We start from the raw sequence: 25,000 nt of genomic DNA, 5'->3' as shown, positions 1-25,000 counted from the left end.
TTAACATCATTTTAAAAAAGTCACAAAAAAATATCATTTTAAGAAAAAATTTAATTTTTTAAAAAGTTAATTCATAATTTTTTTTAAGCTAAAAATTTTTATTATGGAAAATAAATGTGTGCAATTTCATTCTGTTGTGGTGTGTGTATGTGTTTTATTTTGATATGGGAATTAGTAATCGAACCTATCAATTATTTTTTTACTTTGATTTTTAAAATTTTTTAAATATTAAATCGGAGAGTCCGATTTGTTTGTTATGTTTTTTTTTAAAATTTACAAATTGGTGGGTCTGATTTTTTTTTTCTTTATAAATCGGATGATCCGATTTTTATTCCCAAACAAATTGGAGGGTCTGATTTCCATGTTTTAAATAAAAAATTTCACATTTGAGAATAACACCCTTATTATTCATAATCATAAAAAACACCATTTCCACCCCAATATAAAAAATAATTTGCGATTTTTTTAAAAAGTAGAAATATATGACTTCTCTGGTTATACATAAATCATTTTACGGGAGTGGATCTTCTCTAGGAAAAAAATTAGATGGTGTCAATTGTGCTCTCTCACCCTTTATTATACTCTTTTATCATATTTAATTTTTGTTCTACTTGTAAAGTTAATGGTGAGATATCACACTTTATTTTCTTAAGTATTATAAAAATTAGAGAAGATCTATTTTCGTCATTCTACCACTTTTTTAAAAAAACTTTACTTTAAAATAAAAAAATCTACTTTCCTTCTTAATTTTGTGAAAAATATTTTCTGTTTTTGCTAAAAATACTAACCTTCCACCACTGTTTTTATTATCATCGCTTGTTATTAGCATCAAAGGTGGTTGAGTCATTCAAAATGGTTCTGCTAAATTGGTTTGGTGCATCATTCATACTTCATTTATTTGAGTAAATTTAGAATAACTTGCTAGTGATTATGGAAAGAGAAACAGATGATTATACATATAATATACCCTAATACAAGATTAATTAACTAAAGAAAACAAATGAATTTTTTTTATTATTTATTATATTTTATATCAATAACTTAGATTTTAAATTTAGAGCAGTTTATAATTTAAAATTTAAATTTCAAAATTTTCTCCATTACCATTTTTATCACCATTTTTAAGTAATAATTCATCTGCTAGAAGTATTGATCATCTACCATCATTTTTAAACAAGGTTCCATCTGAACAACCTACTGTATATATTCTTTTTAGGTATTTTTTATTATTTTATCATTCTATTTTTATTATTAAATTTGTATTTAACTGTAGTATGAAATTTCAGTTTTAATTTTATTTTTTTATATGTGATTTTATTTTTATATAGCTTGCTATTATTTTCATAGTTAATTATAGCAAGTTATTGACCAGACCTCAATAAAAAATAAGTGTTCTAATAGGAATAAAAAAAATAAAAATAAAAAACAACAATAAAATATATATTAACACACATTTTATATTTATTTTTTATTTTCACGTACCATATCATAGTGATTAGGTTATGTAAAATCAACTTTTAATATTGAAAAGTATTTGTTATCATCGTTATTTTAATATTCATTCTCTTGTGTAAAAAAATGTATTTTTTGAGTTATTTATTCAAAAACTATAATTTTAAAATAAGTACTTTTATAACTAAAAATCCAAACACAAAATAACTTATTTATAAGTTACTATTAATAAAAATCCTTATGTGATCCGTGTATTTTCAAACAAATAATCGAGCTTTTGCAAACCGGTTCGACCGGTCGATTCGGTCAGAAACTATGATCATTCTTTTTAAAATTCATTATTGGATTTACTTGGTGTGTGTTCTAGGTATTTTCAAACCAATGATCAAGGTTAATCAGTTCGACCGGTCGATTCAGTTAGAAACTATAATCGCCCTTTCTAAAAACCATTATTGGACTGTTAAATTATCGTTAAATTTTATTAGATCAAAACTTTGTTAACTATATTTCACAAAATAGTATGATAGTATTTTTTTGAATTAATTGAAAAAACCAAACAAAACCATGACTTTTAAATATGTTAAATTCTCATTTGATTTATAAATACCGGGGAAAGAAGGGTCATTAACCAGATGCCACACTCAGAAATTGCCACCATCATCTCATGCTTACAATATGAGTAGAACCTTCTGATTAAAAATATAGAAAAAGATAGAAACCTGCTCCCTTTGCACTATTAACGCATCTATGGTCAAAATTGTATATTATTTGCATAGCACGAGAATATTATACAGGGTCCAAAGTAAATAAACTTTACTAGTAAAGACCGTAAAGCATACTTAGACCACTTGTTGAATTTACCACCCACAAAGATAGAATCTCACATGTATTTGTCTTTATCTTCATATGAAATTGACATTTAAGAATTGTAAAATAATTTGACAAATTTGACTAAATCACCATCAAACAATTCTCAACTATCAACTTCACATGAACACAGCTGCATATAAATCTTTACCTATCCTACCCTCAATGCCCATTATTGTAGATACCTTCATTTTATCTCCAAAGCAAAACACGACCCTCATCCATAGATTATTTATTCAAATAACTAATTACTTAATAACCGTAATGTACATGACAGAGACAAGCTCATAAAGGTGAGTGTCTGATATTTATGGTATGCTATGGCCATGACTGATGAATAGCAAAGCAAGAGTGTTTCTTTCTAATGGAAATAACCATACAGTTCCAGGTAACAGAGAGAGAAGTTCCAGGGATTCGTGGCATCAACGGTCGGCCGAGTCAAAACAACCCGAAAATACCTGAAGGGAAGTAAAGCGTTGGGTCCGGTTATTGACCAAGATGCGAACTGACCTGGCTTGCACACTGTTCCATCATTTTCATGGACTCTCAAGTTTGTCCAATTCTTCCCATCAAGTGAGCCCTGAAAGTTTCCCACAACATAATTAAATACCTTTTGACCCAAGAAATAACTAATAATCTAATTCTTCCCTTGTATTAATTAGCAAATAAGTGTATTTAACAGCTCATGATTTCATGCCTTTTTTGGGATTAAAGCCAAATGTACCCTACTACACGTGGCAACATTTTTTCGGTTGAACCATGAATTTATCATGTTTCTTCCTTAGAGTTTTACAAAGATTTAATTTTTGTTATTATCATTTAGAACAAGTGAATGACTATCAGTTCACCGGTAAGTTTAATAAATCTTTAACACGAAATCAAGAATTGATTACAATAGAGTTAGAAGTTTAACTATGAGAGTAAGAAAAAATTATAGTTTAGATTTGGTTAACCAAAGTTTTTCTGTTACCCTTTTGTGATACAAACCATAAACAAAGCAAAGATTGTGTACCTGAAAATTCCAACTTCTTGGGAAGGCCTTGGAACCATCCTGCCTAAGCGTATAGTAGTTGCACATGAGCTGCATTCAATCATTTTCCATTTTAATTTTAGAACGATGTTTCCTCCATCTATTGAGTACTGATTTACTCATATATAGTTGCAGTTCTACTTCTAAGCACTTAACTTAAATTAAGGTAGGAGGATCAAAAAAAAAAAGAAAAAGAAGAAAAAGAAAAGATCTTCAAAGTAAAAGTCTATTACTATACAGTCATATATGTAATCTTGATGGTTTTCTAAAACTTCATATACCTGATGGTCTTGGCCAAGATCAACCATCCACCAAGAACAGATATGGCCATTTTCCAATCGAGGCCCAGCATAGCATGTTCCCTGTGATAGCCAAATGAGTTTTGAGTACCATCTAAGAAGCTATAAATTCCATCGACAATTACACTAGAAATATTTTAGCATACCTGGTAGGTTCTTGAGACCAAAACTTTGGGATCGGTGTATCTCGAGCGGGGACTGCTCGCTGTGATGGTAATTGTCTTTCGCTGACAATAGATATAATTTGTTAATGAGGTGCATATATAGTTCACTTATTGGAGCTTGCACTAGAAACTACCAAAGGACATTAATAGGAAAAAATGTAAAGTAGATGATCTACCACCTCTGCTAAGAGAGGATTGACCCATGGGTGTTCACCATAGGATGTGCCTGCAAAGTACAAAACTCCATGGTTGTCCCCATCACAAATGTACTGGAGCTCCCGGTAACTGGAATGCCTATGTTGGAATCTAACCCTATAAGGAAATCCAATGTGAGACGTTCCATTTAGAAATGACACTAGTTAAAAAAAAAAAAAAAGAGAATATAGACTGTTCCAGAATCTAAATTTTGAAAATCTTAACTCAACATGTGGCTTAATGCCCGAATGAAGTTGAGGAAACAAAACTAAGTTGAAGAATTTACTTTTCTTCATTTTCCAGCCTCGCTTGTCCACATTGAATGAAATTGATAGCTTCGTCAACCTGTAGTGAATAGCAGAATAGAACAATTACTCGGACAATATTTACAAAATTACATTACACAGATGTCTTGAACAATAAACTAAAGTAAGACAGATGACTTACAAGATCTTGCAAAACAGGAATATGCGAGGTAATGTTGCTTTTCTGCAACTGCACAGAATCACCACGTACAGTCAGAATAAGCAAGCTCTTCGGCTTTACAATGTGCATTAATGTCTAACTTCATGTTATACAAACCTTCTCAAGTAAGGAATATGGTAGCAGCGGAAACCGCACAAATGGCAATAAGTCATAAACTGACTGCAGCCTCTCCCCAAAAAGGATCTCAGGTTTTGAATTAACCAGCAACTCATCCACCATTTCCCACCCAAGCAATTCTTTCGTTCTCATGCCGAACATTAGAATTGCGTTAAGAACTTTCTCCTCAGATGTTACTGTCAGATCTGGATGCTGCAAAATCCAAATATAAATTGATCAATTATCAACCAACATAAGCTAATATTAGAGGTAGACAAGACCTACTAAGACAGAATTTGCTAATAGTAAATTATCATATCTAAACTAGTTTGCAAGGAATTCAAAGATTAAACAACTATAAGCAGTAAGCACCATTCACATTGGGAATGCAGAAACCAATAAAACTTGTCTTCAACTTTTAAACATATCCACATAATCCTTTGTTCTTTGGGCACTCATTCCCAAGGAGCTTATCTACTTTATGTGCAATCTAATGGACAAGCAGGCCCTTTTAGATGTTATATTTTATTCAGCAATACCATTTGTGAATACACTGTCAAATTCAACAGAAAGAAAAACTTGAAGAGAGACACACCTTAATGATATTGATGAAAGTTGCCTCATCTAACGAAACAAAATCAGTACTTGAACTGATATAATAGTCAAAGTTCATTGAAATTCTCCTCTCTAATGTTTCTCTAATAGGTCTACATGATGGGATTGAAGAAATCACTTGGAGAAGTGGACATACTGAGTCCTGCAACAAAGTTCAACAGTTAGCTTCACAAGCTACGGCATTATTAGTTGCCAAAATTGTCTGCTTCCTCCTCCATTAAATTTCTGTATAATAGGAAAACTCTCTTGTTTGACGTTCATCCAAAAGAACTTCATCCCTGCATATGTATGTAGACAAGAATAACTCTTAGAATCGATTCTTGTAAAAAATGGATCTCTTCTTTTTGTTTTCAGAAGTCCAAAACCGCAACTTTCTTCTCCGATCAGTTAAGTGGCACCCACATGATAAATTATTCAAACTTCTATTAAGTACCAATTTATTTGTCATTCAAGTTAACCAATCTACCTCTGAGAGGCAATCTAAAAGCATTTTGCAGCATTCTTGATGAAGAAAAGTCACTCCAAATTGGTCAGCCAACAAAAGCAGCTGGAGCAACAATGCGCCAGAATCAATAATTTTGTCATTCAATTCACCATCGTATAAGAAGTCGAGCATTGCCATGAAAGCTTCTGCCGGTACATCCTTTAGAGTAAGCTCTGAGGTCATGCTTTCACTCATTCCATTTGTGAACATCTGGAAAAATGATGAAATCCTTTATATAGGGAACATACCAAAATGTGAAACACTATCACGCAAAACATATCACTACCAAACATTAAATAAACATTGCGTGCAGTAGGAGAAACTTAAATCCCATACAGATATAAGTTGAAATCCCTGTTTCTGTACAGCATCCTACCAATTAATTGTATTGAGGAATTAATTGGATGGTCTCGCAAGTAAAAAAGATCCGTCCAATGGCATCCTAGTATTATAACAGCATATGTTGAATACCTCTCATCTCAATGCTAAACATGTTAATTCTCTTGATTACCTAAAAATGTTGGTTGTTTCTTCAATCTGAGAATGTAAAAGAAAATATATTCAAGAGATTTCAGGTCATGTTCATTGTAAAAATAATAAAATAATAAAAAGTAAAAACTTAAAATGTTGGGGGAGTTTTGAAATTTTGCCAAGACTTCCTTTTAAGGTTTTCTTGGATGTAATTAACTTTGGATTGAATTTCATTTGGTCAAACTCTGCAATTTAATACTTCATTCATCTAAGTAGAATCTTAGCACTAGTTAGGGGCATAAATCTTGCTGCATCAAATCTCCAAAACCCACCTTCATGAGTTTAATTCCCATGTCATGCCATTGGCAGCTTAAGTTCAATCAAACAAAAATATGGTGAAATTGGCTCACCTTGGCAAACGGAACACTCCATAAACTGAGTACAACTTTATGTGCTCGTGCAACAAGGCCGTAACTCTCAATGTAGATATTTACGTCACTGTACTGGCCAGTTAACTTGAATTGTCTGAGTCTCTCAATGCTGATAGGAAGCGAGGCCAAAGTCGAAGAATGCAGCTGAATGCACGGGTATGTTAACTCCACTATCTTGCTAGGATCAGTCAGCTTATCATCTTGCTTAAGTCGTTCCATATTCTCCTCACATTGCTTCACCAGTGACATCACTTCAAACTGTAGGCTCAAAGCCCTCAATGACCCAAGCTGATGCTGCAGAATCTACATGACACAGACACAACACAGCAACCTTGTGAATATAAAATACTAACAGTAGGAATCCAGCAAGCATAGCACCCCAACTCAAATAAAAATCGCCCGAGCCAAATTATAGTAGAACAGTAGAATCTAAACAACAAATTTATCAGTGGAAAAAAAAACTTCCACAAGCACGGATTATTATTAGTACAATTAACTTTCACACCAAACAATCATGGCTAAAGTGCTCACATGTAACACCAATAATAGCATATGCCAAGGTTTATGATGCGGCTGTAACCTAGCCGAATTGGCACAGCAACAAACTCCATTAAAGTTCGAAACACATTAATAAAAAGAAAAAGAGCATCACAAAAGCTGCAATATCTGCCATTAACAACAACCGCAGCAAATTTAAAACTTAAAAACCATCAGATAGAGTAATCATGATTATCTTGATACTTGAATGATCAGTTTAATGACCCTCATGGTGCCCAAAAGATTAATTTCGCTTAAATTCACCTAGAGTAAGAACTAATTTGTCTACAAGGTGAATATTGGATAACTATATGACATTATAATCTTTCGAGTACTACAGGATAATATCAATTCAGGAAGATTATTCTATCAATAACCAACTTTTTAAGAGTTAAATTGATGGAATAACACCGAACCTGGGTCCAGCCAGTGTATATGTACTGAAGCAGGGCATGAAGAACGCCATAAGAAACCATGGGCAGCTTAACGACGAACGATGAAGGCGAGCAGAAAGAAAAGTTTCCAGAAGCTGCCAAGATCGCCTTATGAGCAGGCACAGGCCGTTCCTCGGAACCAACTATGAACAACATGTCAGACAACTCCCAACTCTCAAGAAAATTCTTAAGTCCCCATTTCTCATAATCCATCATGATGATCTCTTCCCCTTCACCATCCTCAACCTGAGACACACCAAAACTCACGTGCTTCCACTGGGGCACGTGAGGCGTCAAAGACAACACATTTACATTCCTATACTTGACATGCTTGTCCCAGCTGCTCAGCCCAATGTACTGAACCCCACAGTTCGGGTTCGGGTCCCTCCACTGGAACACAACACCCTGGAGAGGGTAGTTTCCATTACCAACACTTATCAAACCGTCGTAAATGCTGATCCAGTAGCTCTGGAACGAGGAGGAACAGCACAAACCAATCCCTGCCACGTCTACAACGTTTTTCCCGTTGACCTCGATCCGAAGTCGCCGGTTCCGGTGGCTCCCCAATATCACGGTGTAGTGAGGGCTACTGTCCCTTTTATAGTGATACCTATGTTACACAAATCCAAATTAAATACAATACCATACGATATGGAAAATTTCTTGTGTATTACGAAAGAAAATGCATTTAAATATCTCGAAAATGGTTAGATTTTTCGAACTAACCAATCTTTAATAATAGGTATCGAATTAGTATCCTAAGCCAAGGACACCTAACAGTATATTTGAGCGCCAACAATTGAATGATGTAAACTATTTCGAAAACGGTTAGCTTTTTCGAACTAACCACATCGAATTAGTTTCTATCGTTTCAATTGTGAGCGGTCAAATCTCAGATATGGTAGTTTTCTCGAATCAGTACCCTTGGCTTCCAACATTCTGACGAAACACCAAAGTGACGTCGTTGCAGGCGTACGCCTCGAACGCCACGCAGCCGCGACCGGCTTCTCGGAACTTGAGATCCTCTCTCCACGCGCACTCGAATGGCGGAACCGTTAAGAACGTGTCCTTCTTCTCCACCATCGTCGGTTGAGATCTAACTAATTCGTAAATTCCACTTTCTAGAGTGATGAGTGTTTGAGAAGGAAAAAAAAGAAAGAAAGAAAGTGGCTTCTGTTGTTGTTGAAAAATAAAAACTGCAGTGCAGGGAGGGAATTTTAAAGAGTGGTCAGATTTTAGAAGGCAATCATTGATGGAACATCGTTATCAAAGGCAACAGCGTAAGCATATACATGGTAAGAAAGTGCTAGAAGTTTTGTTTCATAAAAATAAAAAAATAATTAATTAATGAAAAAATCTAGAGGCAGTGGAAAGAAAGGATAAAGATGAATGACGTGAAATTAATCATGGATATGAGGGAATTAGGGGTGGTGGGGGTGGGGTGTGGATCCTGAGCCACAAGCTTATCCCAAAAATGAAAAGGAGGAAGGAAGGGGTTGATATAGAAATATCTGTGCTGACTAAGATCCTCGTAAGAAAATTGGATTGAAAGAGAAGGGTGTGTTTGGCGTCTTGTGCGGATCTTTGCCTCATTGGATTTTTGTGGGGTCATCAGAGACAGACAGAGTCACATCACATCACATCCACCGCTATGCCCACTGATTTTTCCAAGTTTTTTGTTTTTCTTAAGCCACTAGCTCTTATTAGATTTTATCATTTTACAATATGAAAATAATCATATGTATATTAATTCACCTTTGCCCTTATTTATGTAATTATGTTGTTGTTTGAAAAGTAAAATGTGACCAATTATTTTGTTTCAATCAAAGATTGAAATCAAAAGGGATTACTATTAATAATCTAGAATGTAGGAATAATATTTCGGCTCAGTTTTTATTTAGGAAAAATTAATATAAATACAAGATTAAAATAGATAAAGAATTTTAAAAGAAAAACCAGTAATTTTCAATTAAGTAACAGTACCAAATACTTCCAACATTTCTCAATTATACTTACAATCTTCAACAAAGATTGAATTGGTTGGGTAGTTTGTTGAGTAGTATAATTTTGTAAAACTAACCTCATTTTTATGGGTATTAAATTAGTTTATATCTTTCATTGATAGAATTGTTAGCATTCAAATCTTTTATTACCATAAATAATAGTTTACCCTATTGGTCTTTTATTAATTCTCCAATTGATTTATTTCTATACAATTTCAGCTCAATCTAAGTGTGCTGTTCACTTTGAAAAGAATTTAACTTCATTTGGTTGAAGACAATCATTGCAACCAGAGAGAAGTGTTTCTAGGTCTGGTAAAATAGAAAACAGTTGCTCTTAACCAAGAACAGAAAAATTACTCTCAACAGAGCTTGAGACAGCAGAAACATCTAAAGCGTATTCAAGGAAGATGCCATGGCTCTAATGATTATATCTGCCTATTGTGGTAATAACTTGAGGACTGATAAGATCTCATGCGACCAGGCACCAAGAGCCTCCTTGTATGGAATTGTGATTCAAGTCTTTTGGCCCAAAGGCTTTGATCAGCTGACTTGAGCATTGGAAATCCTGAAACAGCACACCATCTTAAATTCAACAATGCAACTGAGAGTTCCTCTTTACGATCTTTAAATAGCTTAATTATTCTTGACTCGGCATCCGAATCTTCTGCAAAAATGAATTCGTCCAGAAAATCTTCCTCCTTTTCGAGTATGCTGCCGTATTTAGACATCGTACGCAAAGTTAAGACCTGCAATGCTTCCATTGCTGTATGGTGAAAACCAGCAGCTACATATGCACAGAAGACATGGCGACATGTTGCTGGATCAGGCTGAATTTTCTCTCTGTGCATATACTCCACAATAAACTCAATTATATCAATCCTTCCCTGATACAGAGAGAAATTTTCAAGACAAAAAGAATATTACTAATTCTCTAAATTTTCCTTCTTTAATGGAAAAAGGTACGCCCCAATGAGACTTTTATAAGTGAAGAAACTTGCCCATGAATACAAAGTACTAACATGCAAAGTGTGCAGAAATTGTAATACAGCATATAATATAGTAGTTGCAACAGAACACTTCAAACTTACCTATGGGCATTTCTATGAGTTTCATTTTGGGGAGAAGAAAGGAAAACGAAGGGAAGGATTCTTAAGAGTACTAGTTAGTCTAATTTAATCACACCTATATTTCCCTCCTTTTCCTTGTTACCTTGTGAGTTCTATTTTAAAGGGAAAGGGAAGAAAATGTAGAGATTTGAGGAGAAATAGACTCGACAGATTTGAAACAGATTACTTTTATTTGTTACTTTTAATCCCCCTCCATGAAGAGATACTTCTGAGGATATTTTATCGATGACTCTTTGGCACAAAATCCAGATAGGTTATGCTATGTGTACACTAAAATCAGCCACCAAAATCAGCCACCAGTATAAAATACGTGCTGGAATACAAATACACATTGAAAATAAATTAAACCACACATGTATTTATACACAAATACATTGGTGGTTGATTTTAGTGTACAAATAGCATTTCTCCATCCGGATTTACTAATGAAACATTTAATTATCAACATTCAATTATTTCAGTTTGGGGATCTCACACTACATTTCTCAATTCTTGCTATCTTTGGAATATTTTGAAGGGTAAAACTGAAAACGTGAACAATGAATGCTTCATTGACATATGAGAAATTGAGAATGGCAAATATTATAAATAACGTTTCCACCTAAAATAACACATAAAATAGACTGGAGGGAATATAAGATAATGAGCAGGGTACCTTGTAACTTGCAGATCGAAGAAAGGTATTAAACAGCAGCACATCAAGTTGAATCCCACCCAATTTGGCCCGTTCCAACAGATTCAAGGCTTCACTAAAATTCTCATTTTCCATCAAAATCTGATACGTACAGGATCAGTAATGTATCAAGTTGGATATATCAAGGTTCTAAAGACAAACTACGGGCATGACACACAGCAAATCAATAGATATAACAAAACATGCAAAATGGGCAATGTTCTACATACAGCTCCACGAATAAGATATAATTCACCTTCCAAAAATGTCCAGAAGTCAGCAAAAATATCCCTGAATCTGGACATTTTGTTGGAATAGAGCCACTGCAAGCCAACTGATATATTGAGCAATACGGAGAGGACAAACCAAAGCTAAATGATCCAGGCGATGGCTTATACTTCCCTTGGGTAATGGGAAAACCTCTTTTTTTTGCCACAAAGGAAACATAAAATTTAGGCCAAAGCAAATATTTGGTGGTTTCATATGTTCTAACACCATATAGCCAGCAAATTTCAACAAAACAGCACCATATTTTATTCATCCAACTCCCTTATTCTGAAGGAATTATGAAAATGTTAGGCAAATTATGTACCAATAAAATGTGCAAGACAAATGCATGAATTTGTCACTTGCTAGCAAGTTGATTTACTTGGCTTGCGGAAGGGGACATGGAAGTTCATAAAGTTGTTAGACACAAAATTCTATCACAATCCTTCACCGAACAGCTTAAGCTCATAATCTATTAAGAAGTTGATATGAATCAGAACATCCATGTACTAGGTAGATGGACATGAACATTGATTAAGCTGAAAGCCCAAAGGGGTTTGGCATCAAATGTTATAATAAAATCATTTATAAGCTTCACCTAAACACATAAGCTTTATGAGAGAAGTATACGTGCAAATCTCCAGATGAAACCCTTTACGTATCATCATTGAAACCAACAAAGAAGCCGATTTGAAGCATCTTGTGATGCTACAACAATCAATCATTATATCGTATGTTGCCGAATCTGTGTGGAAGCCAAACTTCTTCATTTTCTTAAAAATTTCAATAGCCATATGACTCTGCATTTCCAGACATGATTAATAAAATACCTACTTTACATGGGAAGTGTCAAATAGTAAAGTAATGACATCTGAGTCACTTACTTCTCTGGCTTCAACAAGATAATGCAACACTGTGTTGTACATCTCTGTTCTCAAAGAAGAGTTGCTGTAAATGAAAAGATTCTCTGCCACATGTAAATATTGGAACAATTCTCTTATCATTCCTTCTTCTCCGAGGGCCTTCAACTGAGAAGAAAAAGAACACAGGCACGTGATAAGCAATGTAAATGAACAGCATACCATTCCTGTCCTATCAACCTAAGTGAACTTTGATAGCATTAGTAACAGAGTTATACCAACAACATAGTAAATAGTAAGACTAGATTTCTCATCAGTGCGCTCCCACACAAGTATCTATATGTGCATATGAAGGAAAGTAGAAATAAGAACTAAAAGAAGGACATAAGTTTTTCTTTTTTTTCCCTAATCAAGAGAAGTAGCAAGATGTATCAAGAGATGCCATTTACATCAAGGTCTTTTCTTCCAAGAGTTTCTTTGGCCTTCCTTGACTTCTGTATATCAGGCTACACTCCATCACATCAGCTCCTCTTTGCCTTTTGTGGTTTTTTCCTTACCTGGCCATCACATCTAAGGCAAGATTGTCATTTTTATCCTCAATAGCTGTTGTGTATCAATTTTTACAATTTCCTTGTTTCTTGTATGTTCACCCATTCACCACAATATTATCACATCAGCAATATTAATTTATGCTGCTGTTGGCAGTTCCATCTCAAACATATATAGGATGAAGCATTATTTATGACTTTCCTTTGAACTTAACCACCTCCATTTAATTCACCACACCACCAACACCATCACCAGCAACAACATATGGCACAAGAGTAGTCTAACCTAACAGTAGCGTGCAAAAAAGGTAATATGAATTGAGCTTACCAAGTTTTTCATTGAAATATGACTGTGCTGAATCCCATTCTTGGCCATATCCCTTTCAATAGCATTAATTCTTTTAAATGCATCCGCCTGTGACATTCTGTTACCATTTTCGTATGGGGCATTTACAGTGCCAAACAATGAAAAAAGATTCTCGTATATCCTGATATCAGGTACAAGTTTTATCTGCTTCATTTTGGCAAACACCCTCAAAGCACGTTCGGGTTGATCCTGCAAATTTTGATTAGTTTAATGAAAAGTAAGTCATTATAGTTTCCACAACGCAAGACATGAAAAATGGTAACTTGCAGGAAAACAGGAATCTTCTGGAGATAAATCAAGTATAAACTCTGTTGCTCATCCTTGTGATATTCTACATTCAGCCCATTGATGAAATAAGTAATTTATATACCCTTGCAACAAACTCAAGCCAAACAAACAGTCACGTAACAGTAACAAAAATGCAGTTATTGTTTGCAGGAACCTATTCCATTAACCATGCTAGAAAAACATCCAAAGGATATTGGAGACTAGTAAAATGACAAGCACAGGTGTTTTTGGTCTCGTATTTCATCTCACCATTTCATCACATGCTGCAAGCAAAGCACCATAAGGATACAGATGTGGATATCCTGCAATCTGATTCAACAAAGCCTCAGCTAAATCAAGCTCTAGTGCATGGCTGCAACTGACTGAAAGTGCTGCCAAAGTTGAATCAAGTGGCTTCAAATTATTCTGTTTCATTTTCTTTAACTGCAAATTAGATTAAGTGATAATAAGGTCAAAATAAAATTGTATTTTACCAAAACAAGTGTATAACCACTTAAGCAGGCATGAGGTCAATTGTGTCACATTAGATATCAATTTCAAGTTCCAATACCATGAAGCAATTAATGATCAATTAAGCCCAAAAGTAAGTGGATGAAATTTCCATGAATTCCCTCTGGTAGCAGCCCACTCAAAGAATAATGGAATAAGGAAAAAAAAAACTAAAATAATATGAAAGTTACCAAAAATAAGTGACTTTGAACACAATGATTGTAACAGAACTTACTATTTCTATGCCATCCTTAAAATGTCTTTGAGAAACAACTGTTCTAACAAGGCAATCATATGCATGCCTGCTTGGGTCCAAACCAAGGTCTTGCATCTGAAGACAAAAGAGTCCTTCAGTATGTTGAGAGGTATTATTCTAATGAAGTTGCCGATAAATACAAATTCCTCAAAATTTCCCATAGACAAATAATGTGTTATAAAAGAGTTTTGAAAGGAAAAATGTATTGAGACAGTAACACCAATATTCATATCATATCTGCTATTCTGATTGACATTAAACTAAAGGGTGCTTTAAATATTTGAGATCTGGGGGTCTGACATGAAAACAAAAATGAAATTGACATAGTAGAATTCAACTTATAGAGAAACTTTCAGGATTTCAAAGTTTTGAAGGAAAATGGAATCTATTGACCCGTATTACCATCACACATAGATTATACACGCATACCGGAATAGTCTACCTGTAACATAATCTTCTGCACAAGCTCATAATTCTTATGCTGTCTACACCCATATAATACTTGATCAAAGGACCATATCAAAACCTCCTTAAGCAACGAGTGTTCTTCTCTATTTAGGCCAGCTAGTGCCGCAGTTTTAACTTCTCTTTTTCCCACACGAAAAGCTTCCTGCTCTACACTAGCACAAATAGCATCTGGGAAAGCAGGACATATCCAAGAATCCAGTTGCTCGTTCTCCTTTAAATCCAATAAAGTTGAACTAAAATCCCTATTTGAAGGTACAGGGATATCCAATCTAGCAGAAAATAAACTCCCACTAGCCTTTCTAGTGATACCAATGTTTCCCATGATGGCTAACGACACCATATGCTGTAGTGTTTTATAAGCAGATTTTAAATCTTTCAATGCTGTAAAAGAGTGAATGAATTTCATCAGAGGTAACATACTCATTCTGTAGTTTTTAATATAATCCTCCCAAATTAAATGAACCGCGGACAAGTTTTCCTGCAAAACTGCAAGCTGAGAAACAAGGTCAAGAAAAATGGTAATTATTAAAAAAAAAAAGAGGCAAAACTGTAATAATTACATAATTTTCAATATTCTGTATCTCTGTAATTTGAACATCAATGTAAATAACGAAAGTTGATAAATATACATTATCTCTTAGTTTATTGAAATGGAATAAAATGTTTAATATCAGATATAATTACACTATTCTAAGATATTTTAAATAAAAATTAAGCGTTCCTAATAAATGTAGTGATGTTAATATTGGCATCAAACTAAACAAATTTTAAAAATAAAACAATTTCAATAATATTATATAATCAATAGTTTAAATGACAATACTATTTTAAAAAAAAAAAACTATACTAGGTAATTTGCACTAAAGTATATGTTTTGAATATAGAGGGAAGGGAAGTGTATTCAAACTCATCTCAAAGAGAAGGTGAGTGTAATTAATTACATACAGAAAGATTTAATAAGTAAATTATATCAATGCCAAGACTGAGGGAGGAGATTATAATGATTGCAAATCCTTATGATATATGTAATAAAACAATGAAGCCCGAAATTAGTGCTCAAACAGAAGTTTCACCACAAAAATCTACCCATGATTTGGAATATAAATGAGCCAAAGACTATTCTAGTTGCAAACTAGCATCATATATGTACCAATCACTATATAATACATTGTAACAAACCTAAGAACACATCATTGTTCAAATAAAGTGATTCACAACATTACACTGAAATAAAAATATATGCTTGTATAATCTGTCAAATATTAAGTTCAACAGTAAAGCAATAAAGTTTTTACTTTCCACAAAATCAAAACAATAAAGTTTTTTATGTTCCACAAAATCTATATAATTGAATGATGCTATAACTTTCTATCTGCAAACCTTGAGAAGCTCTATATATGTGATTTCATTCTTCCCTGCCATCTGCTTTTCCATCAATTCCAAACATTTTCTTGCATGAATTATATTCTTCTCTTTAACGCAGGATGTTAATAAAAAATTATACAGAGAGGGAACTGGATGGAAGTCATGACTTTCTCCAAGAAAATCCACCATATTAAAGGCCTGAACAAAGGCAGAAGAGAAATAAAAGTCTTCCAACGTTAAGATGATCCACTAGTGACTACTTTATCAATTTACAGTATAATAATTTTTTTTTTTCACAGAAAACAAATATAAATAGAATCTCAGAAAAGCTTTAGAATCTATAGAGAGAAGCTTTGGAATTCTGTTATGATGATTATGATAATTATAATTGATTAATTACACTCAGATTACGGAACCTATACTGCAATAGCAAGGGTAGTTAAGGGATTCTACACTGGAGTTAGTGACAGTGGATTAGTTATGCTGGTTGTCATTGTGAAAGCCTAACCTATACGCATCAACTCACACTATTATCCCCCTGAAACGGGGCTCTCTAAGGTCCTGCAGATCTGCTACATGCAATGCTTCTTTAACTGAGGAACTTAACTTTGGAGACTGTTTTAGTGATCAGATCTGCTGGCTGCTCTTCTTAAGGGATCGAACAGTTAACAGCTACCCTTGCATCTCTTTTACTCTGACAAAGAACAATTTCACCTCCATATGTTTGGTCCTTGAGTGCAGATCTGATAATAACTCTTCTCAGATTGTCAAAATACACCACTGATCTGATTATAGGAACCTGCAGCTCCTCTAATAAGGATTGTAGCCACATAATCTCACCTGGTAGATCATACAAGCTCCTGGATTCTCCTTCTGTGCTGGACCTTACCACCAGAGTTGGTTAGTGATAGCTAGGGTTAGTTATGCCAGCTGACATTGGTGTAAGCCTAACCTACACTCATCAACTCACTCTATCAAAGATCACCTTAGTACTTATCTCCCCTCTCCATCAAGATATTTACAGAGGAAGGGAAGATAAAAGGAAATATAAAATCAATTATAGCATTTATGAAACTAATATTTTTACCTCTTCCAAGTAACCCCCCTTACATAGGGTCTGAGTCATAAGAGAGACACATTTATCATTCAGGCTAATGTTTTTGGCCTCCATTAACCGCCAAGTCTCCATAACAAACTGTAATGAATGAAAAGGAGAAGGAATAAATTTCACACGCATAAGATATTCAACAAAAGCCGATGGTAACATCTCAGAGGTAGTGTATATACTCATGGGAAAGAGAAAAAGAAGAAACAAAAATAAAGCACTGAGATATTTTCTTCTTCCTAATTGCACAAAGGAGAATATAGAGTTGGCACCTGATAATTGCAACTGAACAGTGTAAATATTACTTATTGTTACCTAGACCTGTTCAGATACGTTAAAGTTTATGATATTGCCGCAGTTAGTAATTAATACAGTTTGATGAGAATCTGTTACGTACCCTCCCAGAGATAGTATGGTTAGGAGAGAAGATGCAGCTAAGGTGCAGCATCTCAAAATATTGCTTTGTTATCTTCTCTTCTACCTTTCTTTCATAAATCATACTATTCTGGGAAATACAGTGATATCACACCGAAATCACTCCGTATCTCCCTGTTTCTGTACTCTTTCTTTATCTCTCTACTGTTCTATTCCTTTCTAGATGTTACTAGTGCAAGGTTCTTACAGAATCACCAAGCCATGTGTTGAGACATTGAAACAATTTGTAGAATCATTACTTAAGGATATAAATGAACTGCAGCTTTTATCACAATGTCATACGTTTTGAACAAATTTCAATATATTTAAGTATTTATTTGTCAAACCCAGAAAATTAATGTAGGAAAACACAGAAAGACATGTGGCTTCCACGTTATTTATATAGCGTACCAACGGATCACAAGATTGTGCACAGCGCTTAAAAATAGGAAGAAAATCATCAGCTCTTAATGAAGGGCTTCTCTGAGCAAAACCCAAAAGTAAGTCAGAAGCCTTTCTTCTGTCACCATAGCGAAGTGCCTTAACAATTTTTCGGATTTTCATAGAATGTTTAGATGATCTTCTAACAGGATCCATATAACCAGAACCTGCATTTATGGAGTATAAGTAATTGATTGATCAATTAATAATAAAACAAAAGTTTAACTTAATGTTACACTATTAAATAACCTTTTTATCATAGTAATTTTTTCTTTTTAAAACCTACCAGTGGCTTACAAGCCTATATATTTTAGATACTGTCTAGAAAATTTCATATCAATCCAAAATCATTTAATATACCTTTTTATAGATCAAAATTGACGATAATATAAGAGTTTAAAATATACATGACTTGAGTTATCAAAATATAGTCCAATTGATGTTCAATTTTTCAAAATTTGGTACAAATGATCTTCATGATAGGTGAATATAATTCAATGGTTTGATTGATAAAAACTCATAATTTATAGAGATACAAGGGTGCAACTTTACTTAAATTGACTTTGATGTCATTTATATTATGCAGCTTCATAAATTTAGATTGCAAATAATAAGAGATATACAATCGGATATATGAACATATTTGGATAATTGGAAACTATGTCCACAAGTAGTCATCAAAAGTGAGTAACTACCTCTTGTGGTGGATGTGGTAAGATGTCGGGTGAACTCTGAATGGCCAGTGCGGGTTTCACCTCCCTACAATAACAGGAAAAGTCAGGAAAGCAGAGACAGAGAATGAAAGAGAAATTAGACAGGAAATAGCATATGAGAGATGGATACATGGTGGTAACGGTGTTTTAATTTACAAAATGTGCAGAGAGCAACCGTTGCTCTGAAACCACACATTCTTTCTCTCAACCTCCTCAAAAGCTACTCAAAGCAAATCCTGCATTCCAATTTGTGGTTAGATATTTAAATGACGTTGGCCCAAGTCCCTATGGCACAGGTCAGTCTAGGGGTGTTCATGGTCCAGCAATATCAAGCTCCCAGAGTCTGGACAATAACAGTATGACAAGAGAGTTAGGGACTATCAAAAGCCAAAACACAAACTAGACATTTGAAGCAAATATTTGAAACACTCTGAACTCATACGCATTTGGCATATAAAAGATTATCTATATAAGAAGAGTTATAGGAGAAGTTGAAAGGTCATAAAAGCAAAGGCAACGTACTGGCCTACATAGAATATAGAACACATCAAGATTATGATAACAAACAACAAACAGGTAATGTAATTTACACAATGATAAGACCCACTAATATTTCTATTTCATTTAAACAAACAGGTTAAGCAGTAGGCTAAGATATTTGTTAAAATCTACCTAGTGCAATGGGAAAACGATCCTCTAAAGTGAGGAGAACTATAAAGTGATAAAATAAAAGGTTAATCACCATTGAATTTGTAATTTCTATCATGTTTGATTTAAGAAAACATTTTCTGTTAATCATCCTCTGAAAATAGATTTCATGTTTGAATTTTCAAGTTCTAGGAAACATGTTTACAACAACAACAACAACAAGCCTTATCCCACTAGGTAGGTTCTAGGAAACATATTTATTATGACTATTTTCATTTTCAAAAACTGGAAGTATTGAAAATGCTTTTCCAAAAGAGGTCTTCACGCCCTCAATCCCCTCTACAGCTACCCCTTCCCTCATCTCCTCCAATCACTAGTGATCAGAGCCTCCCATCACTGTTTTTAGGATCCACTTTCATGGCAAGGCATCTCATGGCTTCATCATTCACCACAATCTCAACAATGGTAATTCGCACAAGTCAGGCATTTTGTCAAACACGTACAAGGCACTCGCTCAACCCACTTAAGTTCCAGCAAGATGGAAGACTTGTATGATTCACATGCAAAGATCGTTAATAAAAGTTAAAAAGATGAAGCACCAGGATAATCACTTGTTGTCGGCGTCCGTCACCGACGAGGACCGGCTTCCACTGCTGTCGCCGGCGGTGGGAGAAAGGGGAGCCTGCAAACCTGAGAGGTGGTACCACTTAGCCTCACGTTTGACGCCGGTCAGGAGAACTTCCAGAAGCCGTGATAAGAGAGATTCTTCGGCGGCAGTGATGGGTTGATGGCTTAGGGAGCGGTGGACGGTGGCGGGTTGGTCGCTCAGGATTCAACTAAAATTGTCTAAATCTTTTAAGACCTTGTTTGGTTGCTATGGAGTGATTAGAAAAATATTTTTTTAATTTTTTTTAATGTATTTAGTAAAATTTTAGTAATATAAGTTAAAATATTTTTTTAATATTTTTATATTATCGTATTTAAACATAATTATTAAATAAAAAAATTAAATAAAATATTTAAATATAAAATTATTTTTATTTTTTTAATTTTTTTAAGAAATCACTTAAAACAAATCTTTTGGTAAAAACATATCTAAATAATCTCTAAATGTAAAGAATAAACTATAAAAAATTCACAAAGTAAAATAAACTAAAAATACTAATGACAAATAAATTTTTAAAAATTAAAAAATATGACCAAAAAGATAAATATTAAATATGAGAAAATTTAATTGTTTAAAGATTAAATTTATTATTTTTATTTGTATTTTTAACCATTAACTCTGTTATTTTAATTTAGTAATCTAATAATATACTTTTAACTTATATTTTTAAATATTATTAACTAATTAATTAAAAATAATAAATTTTATTAATTTTTTAATATTTTTTTAATATATCCTAAAAAATTTTTAAAAATGGTATATTGATACAATTTTTTATAAATATTATTAAAAAAATAAGATTATTTTATCGTCAAATTTAATAATTTTATATCAAATGAATTACTTTAAAATAATATTTTGAATGATCAAATTTTATTGAAAAATAAAAAAAATAGAAATCAAATTTTGTTCTAAATTTTTGTATATACCTTTTGAATATTTATTTAAATGTTATCACAAAAATTTATATAAAATAAATAAATCTTTTGTTAAATATAAATTTTTTTGTCATTTATAAAATTATGATATTTATTAATTATTTTGTTGTATTTTAAACTTTTTAAAAATTATTTTATTGTTAATATTTTTTAGAAATATTTTTGTTAGTATCTATACTTTTCAGTTATGGAATTAATAGTTAACTTAAATGTAAAATATAGGGATTTGGATTCTCTAAAATTATAAATTTCACTTTAGAGAATAAAATGTGATCTTCTATCTTTGAATAATTTCTCTTTCATATTTATTTTTGGTTCCACTCATGAAATTAATAGTAAGAGATCACATTTTACTCTAAAGTAAAATTCAAACTTTAGAGGATCCAAATCCAAAATATAAAAAGTTTATATAAAATTTTTTAAATTTTTAAAATAACTATTAAATTCCTAACTGTTATCAAGTCCCTCATCGCCTTAATTCACAAGTGATTCATTAAACGATTTTTTGTTTTTTTAACTTCACCAACTTCGAAGTTTTTGTAGATGCAAAGACCAGTCGCCATTTCCATTCGTTGCTGCTTGTCTCAGCAGTTTCCATTGCATGAATGATCTTCCGAGCAGCAAAAACGATTAATCGAAACCCAACAACTCGATTTCTCCATCACCATGTAAACAACCTTCAATCCAAAACCTCTTCTTCAAATCTTCACAAACCCAAACGCAAAAAGGTTATTCCTTTTGTCGCCGAACTCAAACAAGTTCAAGACCCAAAACAAGCCCTCTCTTTATTCAATGATTACAAGGAACGCAGTTTCAAGCACCATTACCCTTCCTACGCCGCACTCCTCTACAAGCTCGCACGTTCTAGAAGCTTCCATGACGTCGAAACCGTTCTCGATCACATGCAACGCACAAACATACAATGCAGAGAGAGCCTCTTCGTTGCGCTCTTTCAACACTACGGAAAATCGAAGCTTCCGGACAAAGCTACTGAGCTTTTTGATCGAATGCCCAAGTTTAATTGTGCCCGAACGTTGCAGTCTTTCAACGCGATTCTTAATGTTCTGGTTGACAGCGACCGGTTCGACGAGGCCATTGATGTTTTCTTGAGGTCACGTGACATGGGGTTTCGTCCAAACACGGTTTCGTTCAATGTTATGATAAAGGGGTGGTTGGAAAAAGGTGAGTTTGGGAAAGCCTGTGATGTGTTTGATGAAATGCTTCAGAGGAAGGTGCAGCCAAGTGTTGTGACTTACAATAGCTTGATTGGGTTTTTGTGTAGAAAGGGTGATTTGGACAATGCCATGGCTTTGCTTGAGGACATGAACAAGAAAAAGAAGTATGCTAATGAAGTGACTTATGCGCTTTTGATGGAAGGGTTGTGCTCTTTGGAGAAGTTTGATGAAGCCAAGAAGCTGTTGTTTGACATGGCGTATCGTGGGTGTAAGCCTAGGCTGGTTAATTTCTCTGTTCTGATGAATGATTCGGGGAGGAGAGGGAGGATTGAGGAGGCAAAGTCCGTGCTTCATGAGATGAAGAAGAGGAGGATTAAGCCGGATGTTGTGACATATAATATACTGATAAATTATCTTTGCAAGGAAGGTAGGACAGCAGAGGCTTATAAGATGTTGGTTGAGATGCAGATAGGTGGTTGCGAGCCGAATGCTGCGACATACAGGATGATGGTGGACAGTTTGTGCAGGGTTGGAGATTTTGAGTTGGGTTTGAGTATTTTGAATGCAATGCTGGTCAGTGGACATTGTCCGCGTCCTGAAACTTTTTGTTGTTTGGTTGTTGGGCTGTTAAGCTCTGGGAATGTTGATGGTGCTTGCTTTGTTTTAGAAGAGATGGAGAAGAGAAGGGTAGAACCTGACATGGAGAGCTGGGAAACTATTGTAAAGAGTTCTTGTAGCGAGGATAAGAGTGTAACGGAGCTTATCACCGAACTTGCATCACTGTCCACCTAATGCAGTAAGTGGGGAAGACATTGACTAGATCTTCTTGTGTGTGATCCTTGTCTCTGTTCCGATTTGGTGGATTGTCCCAGCAAAAAAGGTTCCAAGGTAGCAATGAAAAGTTCCATCACAATGTGAACCAATAATTTGAAGTGGGTGGATATATGTTGTTTTCTTATCTTAACAGATGAGTAATATTTTCCAGTTAAGATTAATGCAGAGACTTGGGAGGTTTAAGTTGCTGATATGCTGTCTGAAACAACCTATTAGTTGGCTTTGAAAGTGTTGAGAATTTTGTGGAATTGCTACCAACTGCAGCAAAAAGAAGCTCATGAACCAACTCAACTAGTAATTGTTTAGAATGCAAAATAATAAGCCATTTTAAGGGTTACTTTTTGTGTTCGAAAGATGCTGAGAAATTGATAATCGTGTATTACTGTTGAAAAATAATAAAAATAGATAACCTGTGTAAAGAAAATTGTTCTTGGAAAAAAAAAATGATCCTGCATTTTCATGTCATAGTATTTCATGATGCCAAATCACCCTTGACATATATTAGAGCTCACTCTATGATACTTGCTGACTTGATGTTTAGTTCTAACTTCTAACTGCTACAACTAGAACTTTGGTTTGAGAAACAAAACCGGTATATTTAACTCTTCTTTTAATTATCTTTTTAGTTGTGAATAAACATGGCTGTGAATGGCATTGTTCTGCTACGTCCATCCAATGAAGTAGCCAAATGAAAGCCCTGTTCTTTTTTCAATAACCTCCATCAAATCCTAAGAAACCATTTTGTTCTCTGTGCTTTTAATCAGGGACAAATTAGAGATCCACATGACTTAAATATAAAATTAGAGATCATGTTACATGCCAAAGTAATGTATCAAGTTACAAATAGACCTGCATACCAATAAATTTAGAGGATTGACATAAAGGACAAAAACTAAGCTTACTTTCACAGTCTTTACAAAGGCAAAGATGCTTACAAGGTAACAAAAGCATGTTAACTTCATTGACTCTACAAGCCTTACATGTCATCATCTCTCTCATACCATTGTTCTCCTTTGAGAGAAGATGGAAATCGATGGAACGGCCGTTGCAGCAAGAAGCCGTGTCGTCCACCTCACTGTCGCCACATCCTTCCTTACTATCTCGGCTCTGGACATACGCTTGCTGAAGGTTGAACTTGAGAGCAGCAATCATGCTCTCGTTGTGCTTGGCTCTTTGCTGCCACACACCTGCTTCCATAGTTAATTGCTCCATTTGGTCTTCCAGCTCCATGTTCCTCCGGTTAATGCTTTCTACCTCGGCTTCCTTCTCGCGGAGTTTCTGAAGGACCCTGTCTTCGATAACCAAAACGCTCTGAAGCTGTGAAGCCTGAACCTTATCTAAAATTGATTGCCTCATTTGTTCCCCCTATTAGAGAAGATGATTAATTAGTGCCTCATCTTCATATACAAGAAAAGTTTTCTCTATATGGATGGCAGATCAGGCTTCAATGTGGCATAAAGGACTTGAACTTTGAAGCAGTAACTTCTAAAAGCAAGAAAAAACAGTTGATTGAAAACAGCCATTATGCAGAGAACGGGAAGATAATGAAGTATGTTCAGATTTCTTTGAAGATTCAAGCAATGATGCACATATTTATTTAATAGGCATTTCGCATAACCATCTAAGGAATCATACAGCAACTGAACTCTATTCAATAAAAGCAATAAGCATGAAAAATGCAGAACCACCTCTTTCAGGCACAAATGATATTGGCTTCCATGCATTCAAAAGTTCATATAAGACTGAGCAAAGAAGAAAAAAAAGGGTTTTTTTTTTGTTGGGGGGGGGGGGGG

General features: G+C 34.2%; 4 protein-coding genes across 8 annotated transcripts in view; 1 reads left to right on the top strand and 3 right to left on the bottom strand.

Moving 5' to 3' along the window:
• Positions 1-8,923, bottom strand: part of LOC107495723 (BTB/POZ domain-containing protein At2g30600) — an 11,549-nt gene extending 2,626 nt beyond the window's left edge. The window contains exons 1-13 of one of the 3 annotated variants that reach the window (XM_052263273.1): positions 8,484-8,732; positions 7,544-8,171; positions 6,570-6,893; positions 5,671-5,898; positions 5,185-5,346; positions 4,590-4,802; positions 4,455-4,502; positions 4,294-4,352; positions 3,992-4,124; positions 3,795-3,875; positions 3,631-3,711; positions 3,332-3,400; positions 2,708-2,899 (exon numbers count right to left, since the gene is read on the bottom strand). In XM_052263273.1, the coding sequence (XP_052119233.1) occupies positions 2,708-2,899; positions 3,332-3,400; positions 3,631-3,711; positions 3,795-3,875; positions 3,992-4,124; positions 4,294-4,352; positions 4,455-4,502; positions 4,590-4,802; positions 5,185-5,346; positions 5,671-5,898; positions 6,570-6,893; positions 7,544-8,171; positions 8,484-8,644 (2,379 nt within the window). In that variant the 5' untranslated portion in view covers positions 8,645-8,732. Of the gene's footprint in view, positions 1-2,200; positions 2,900-3,331; positions 3,401-3,630; positions 3,712-3,794; positions 3,876-3,991; positions 4,125-4,293; positions 4,353-4,454; positions 4,503-4,589; positions 4,803-5,184; positions 5,347-5,670; positions 5,899-6,569; positions 6,894-7,543; positions 8,172-8,483 lie in introns of those variants that run through there. The other 2 variants (XM_016116888.3, XM_021125584.2) reach the window with 2 other exon arrangements.
• A 798-nt stretch (positions 8,924-9,721) lies between these two features.
• Positions 9,722-20,467, bottom strand: LOC107495722 (pentatricopeptide repeat-containing protein At1g76280). 3 transcript variants are annotated; one of them, XM_016116886.3, is made up of 14 exons: positions 20,193-20,467; positions 19,076-19,288; positions 18,928-18,991; positions 18,203-18,399; positions 17,360-17,467; positions 16,288-16,470; positions 14,882-15,400; positions 14,419-14,514; positions 13,944-14,117; positions 13,368-13,595; positions 12,516-12,659; positions 12,245-12,431; positions 11,347-11,468; positions 9,722-10,448 (listed from the first exon to the last, which is right to left on the bottom strand). In XM_016116886.3, exons 2-14 carry the CDS (start codon positions 19,139-19,141, stop codon positions 9,990-9,992), a joined length of 2,547 nt encoding a protein of 848 aa, XP_015972372.1. In that variant the 5' UTR covers positions 19,142-19,288; positions 20,193-20,467; the 3' UTR covers positions 9,722-9,989. The 3 variants fall into 3 exon arrangements, with proteins under 3 accessions (XP_015972372.1, XP_015972373.1, XP_052119232.1); XM_016116887.3 differs by having other exon boundaries at positions 20,205-20,467; XM_052263272.1 differs by having other exon boundaries at positions 10,235-10,404.
• A 1,242-nt stretch (positions 20,468-21,709) lies between these two features.
• LOC107495724 (pentatricopeptide repeat-containing protein At1g07740, mitochondrial) lies at positions 21,710-23,955 on the top strand. Its single transcript, XM_016116889.3, has one exon. It carries the CDS (start codon positions 21,804-21,806, stop codon positions 23,163-23,165), a length of 1,362 nt encoding a protein of 453 aa, XP_015972375.1. The 5' UTR covers positions 21,710-21,803; the 3' UTR covers positions 23,166-23,955.
• A 30-nt stretch (positions 23,956-23,985) lies between these two features.
• LOC107495726 (probable BOI-related E3 ubiquitin-protein ligase 3) overlaps positions 23,986-25,000 on the bottom strand; it is a 2,236-nt gene continuing 1,221 nt past the window's right edge. The window contains 1 exon segment of the mRNA XM_016116891.3: positions 23,986-24,626. Coding sequence (XP_015972377.1) covers positions 24,045-24,626 — 582 coding nt within the window. The 3' untranslated portion in view covers positions 23,986-24,044.

The sequence above is a fragment of the Arachis duranensis genome, chromosome 6, assembly GCF_000817695.3.
Source record: "Arachis duranensis cultivar V14167 chromosome 6, aradu.V14167.gnm2.J7QH, whole genome shotgun sequence".
In the NCBI taxonomy this organism is placed as follows: domain Eukaryota; kingdom Viridiplantae; phylum Streptophyta; class Magnoliopsida; order Fabales; family Fabaceae; genus Arachis; species Arachis duranensis.
This window is presented reverse-complemented; position numbering and strand designations above follow the sequence as displayed.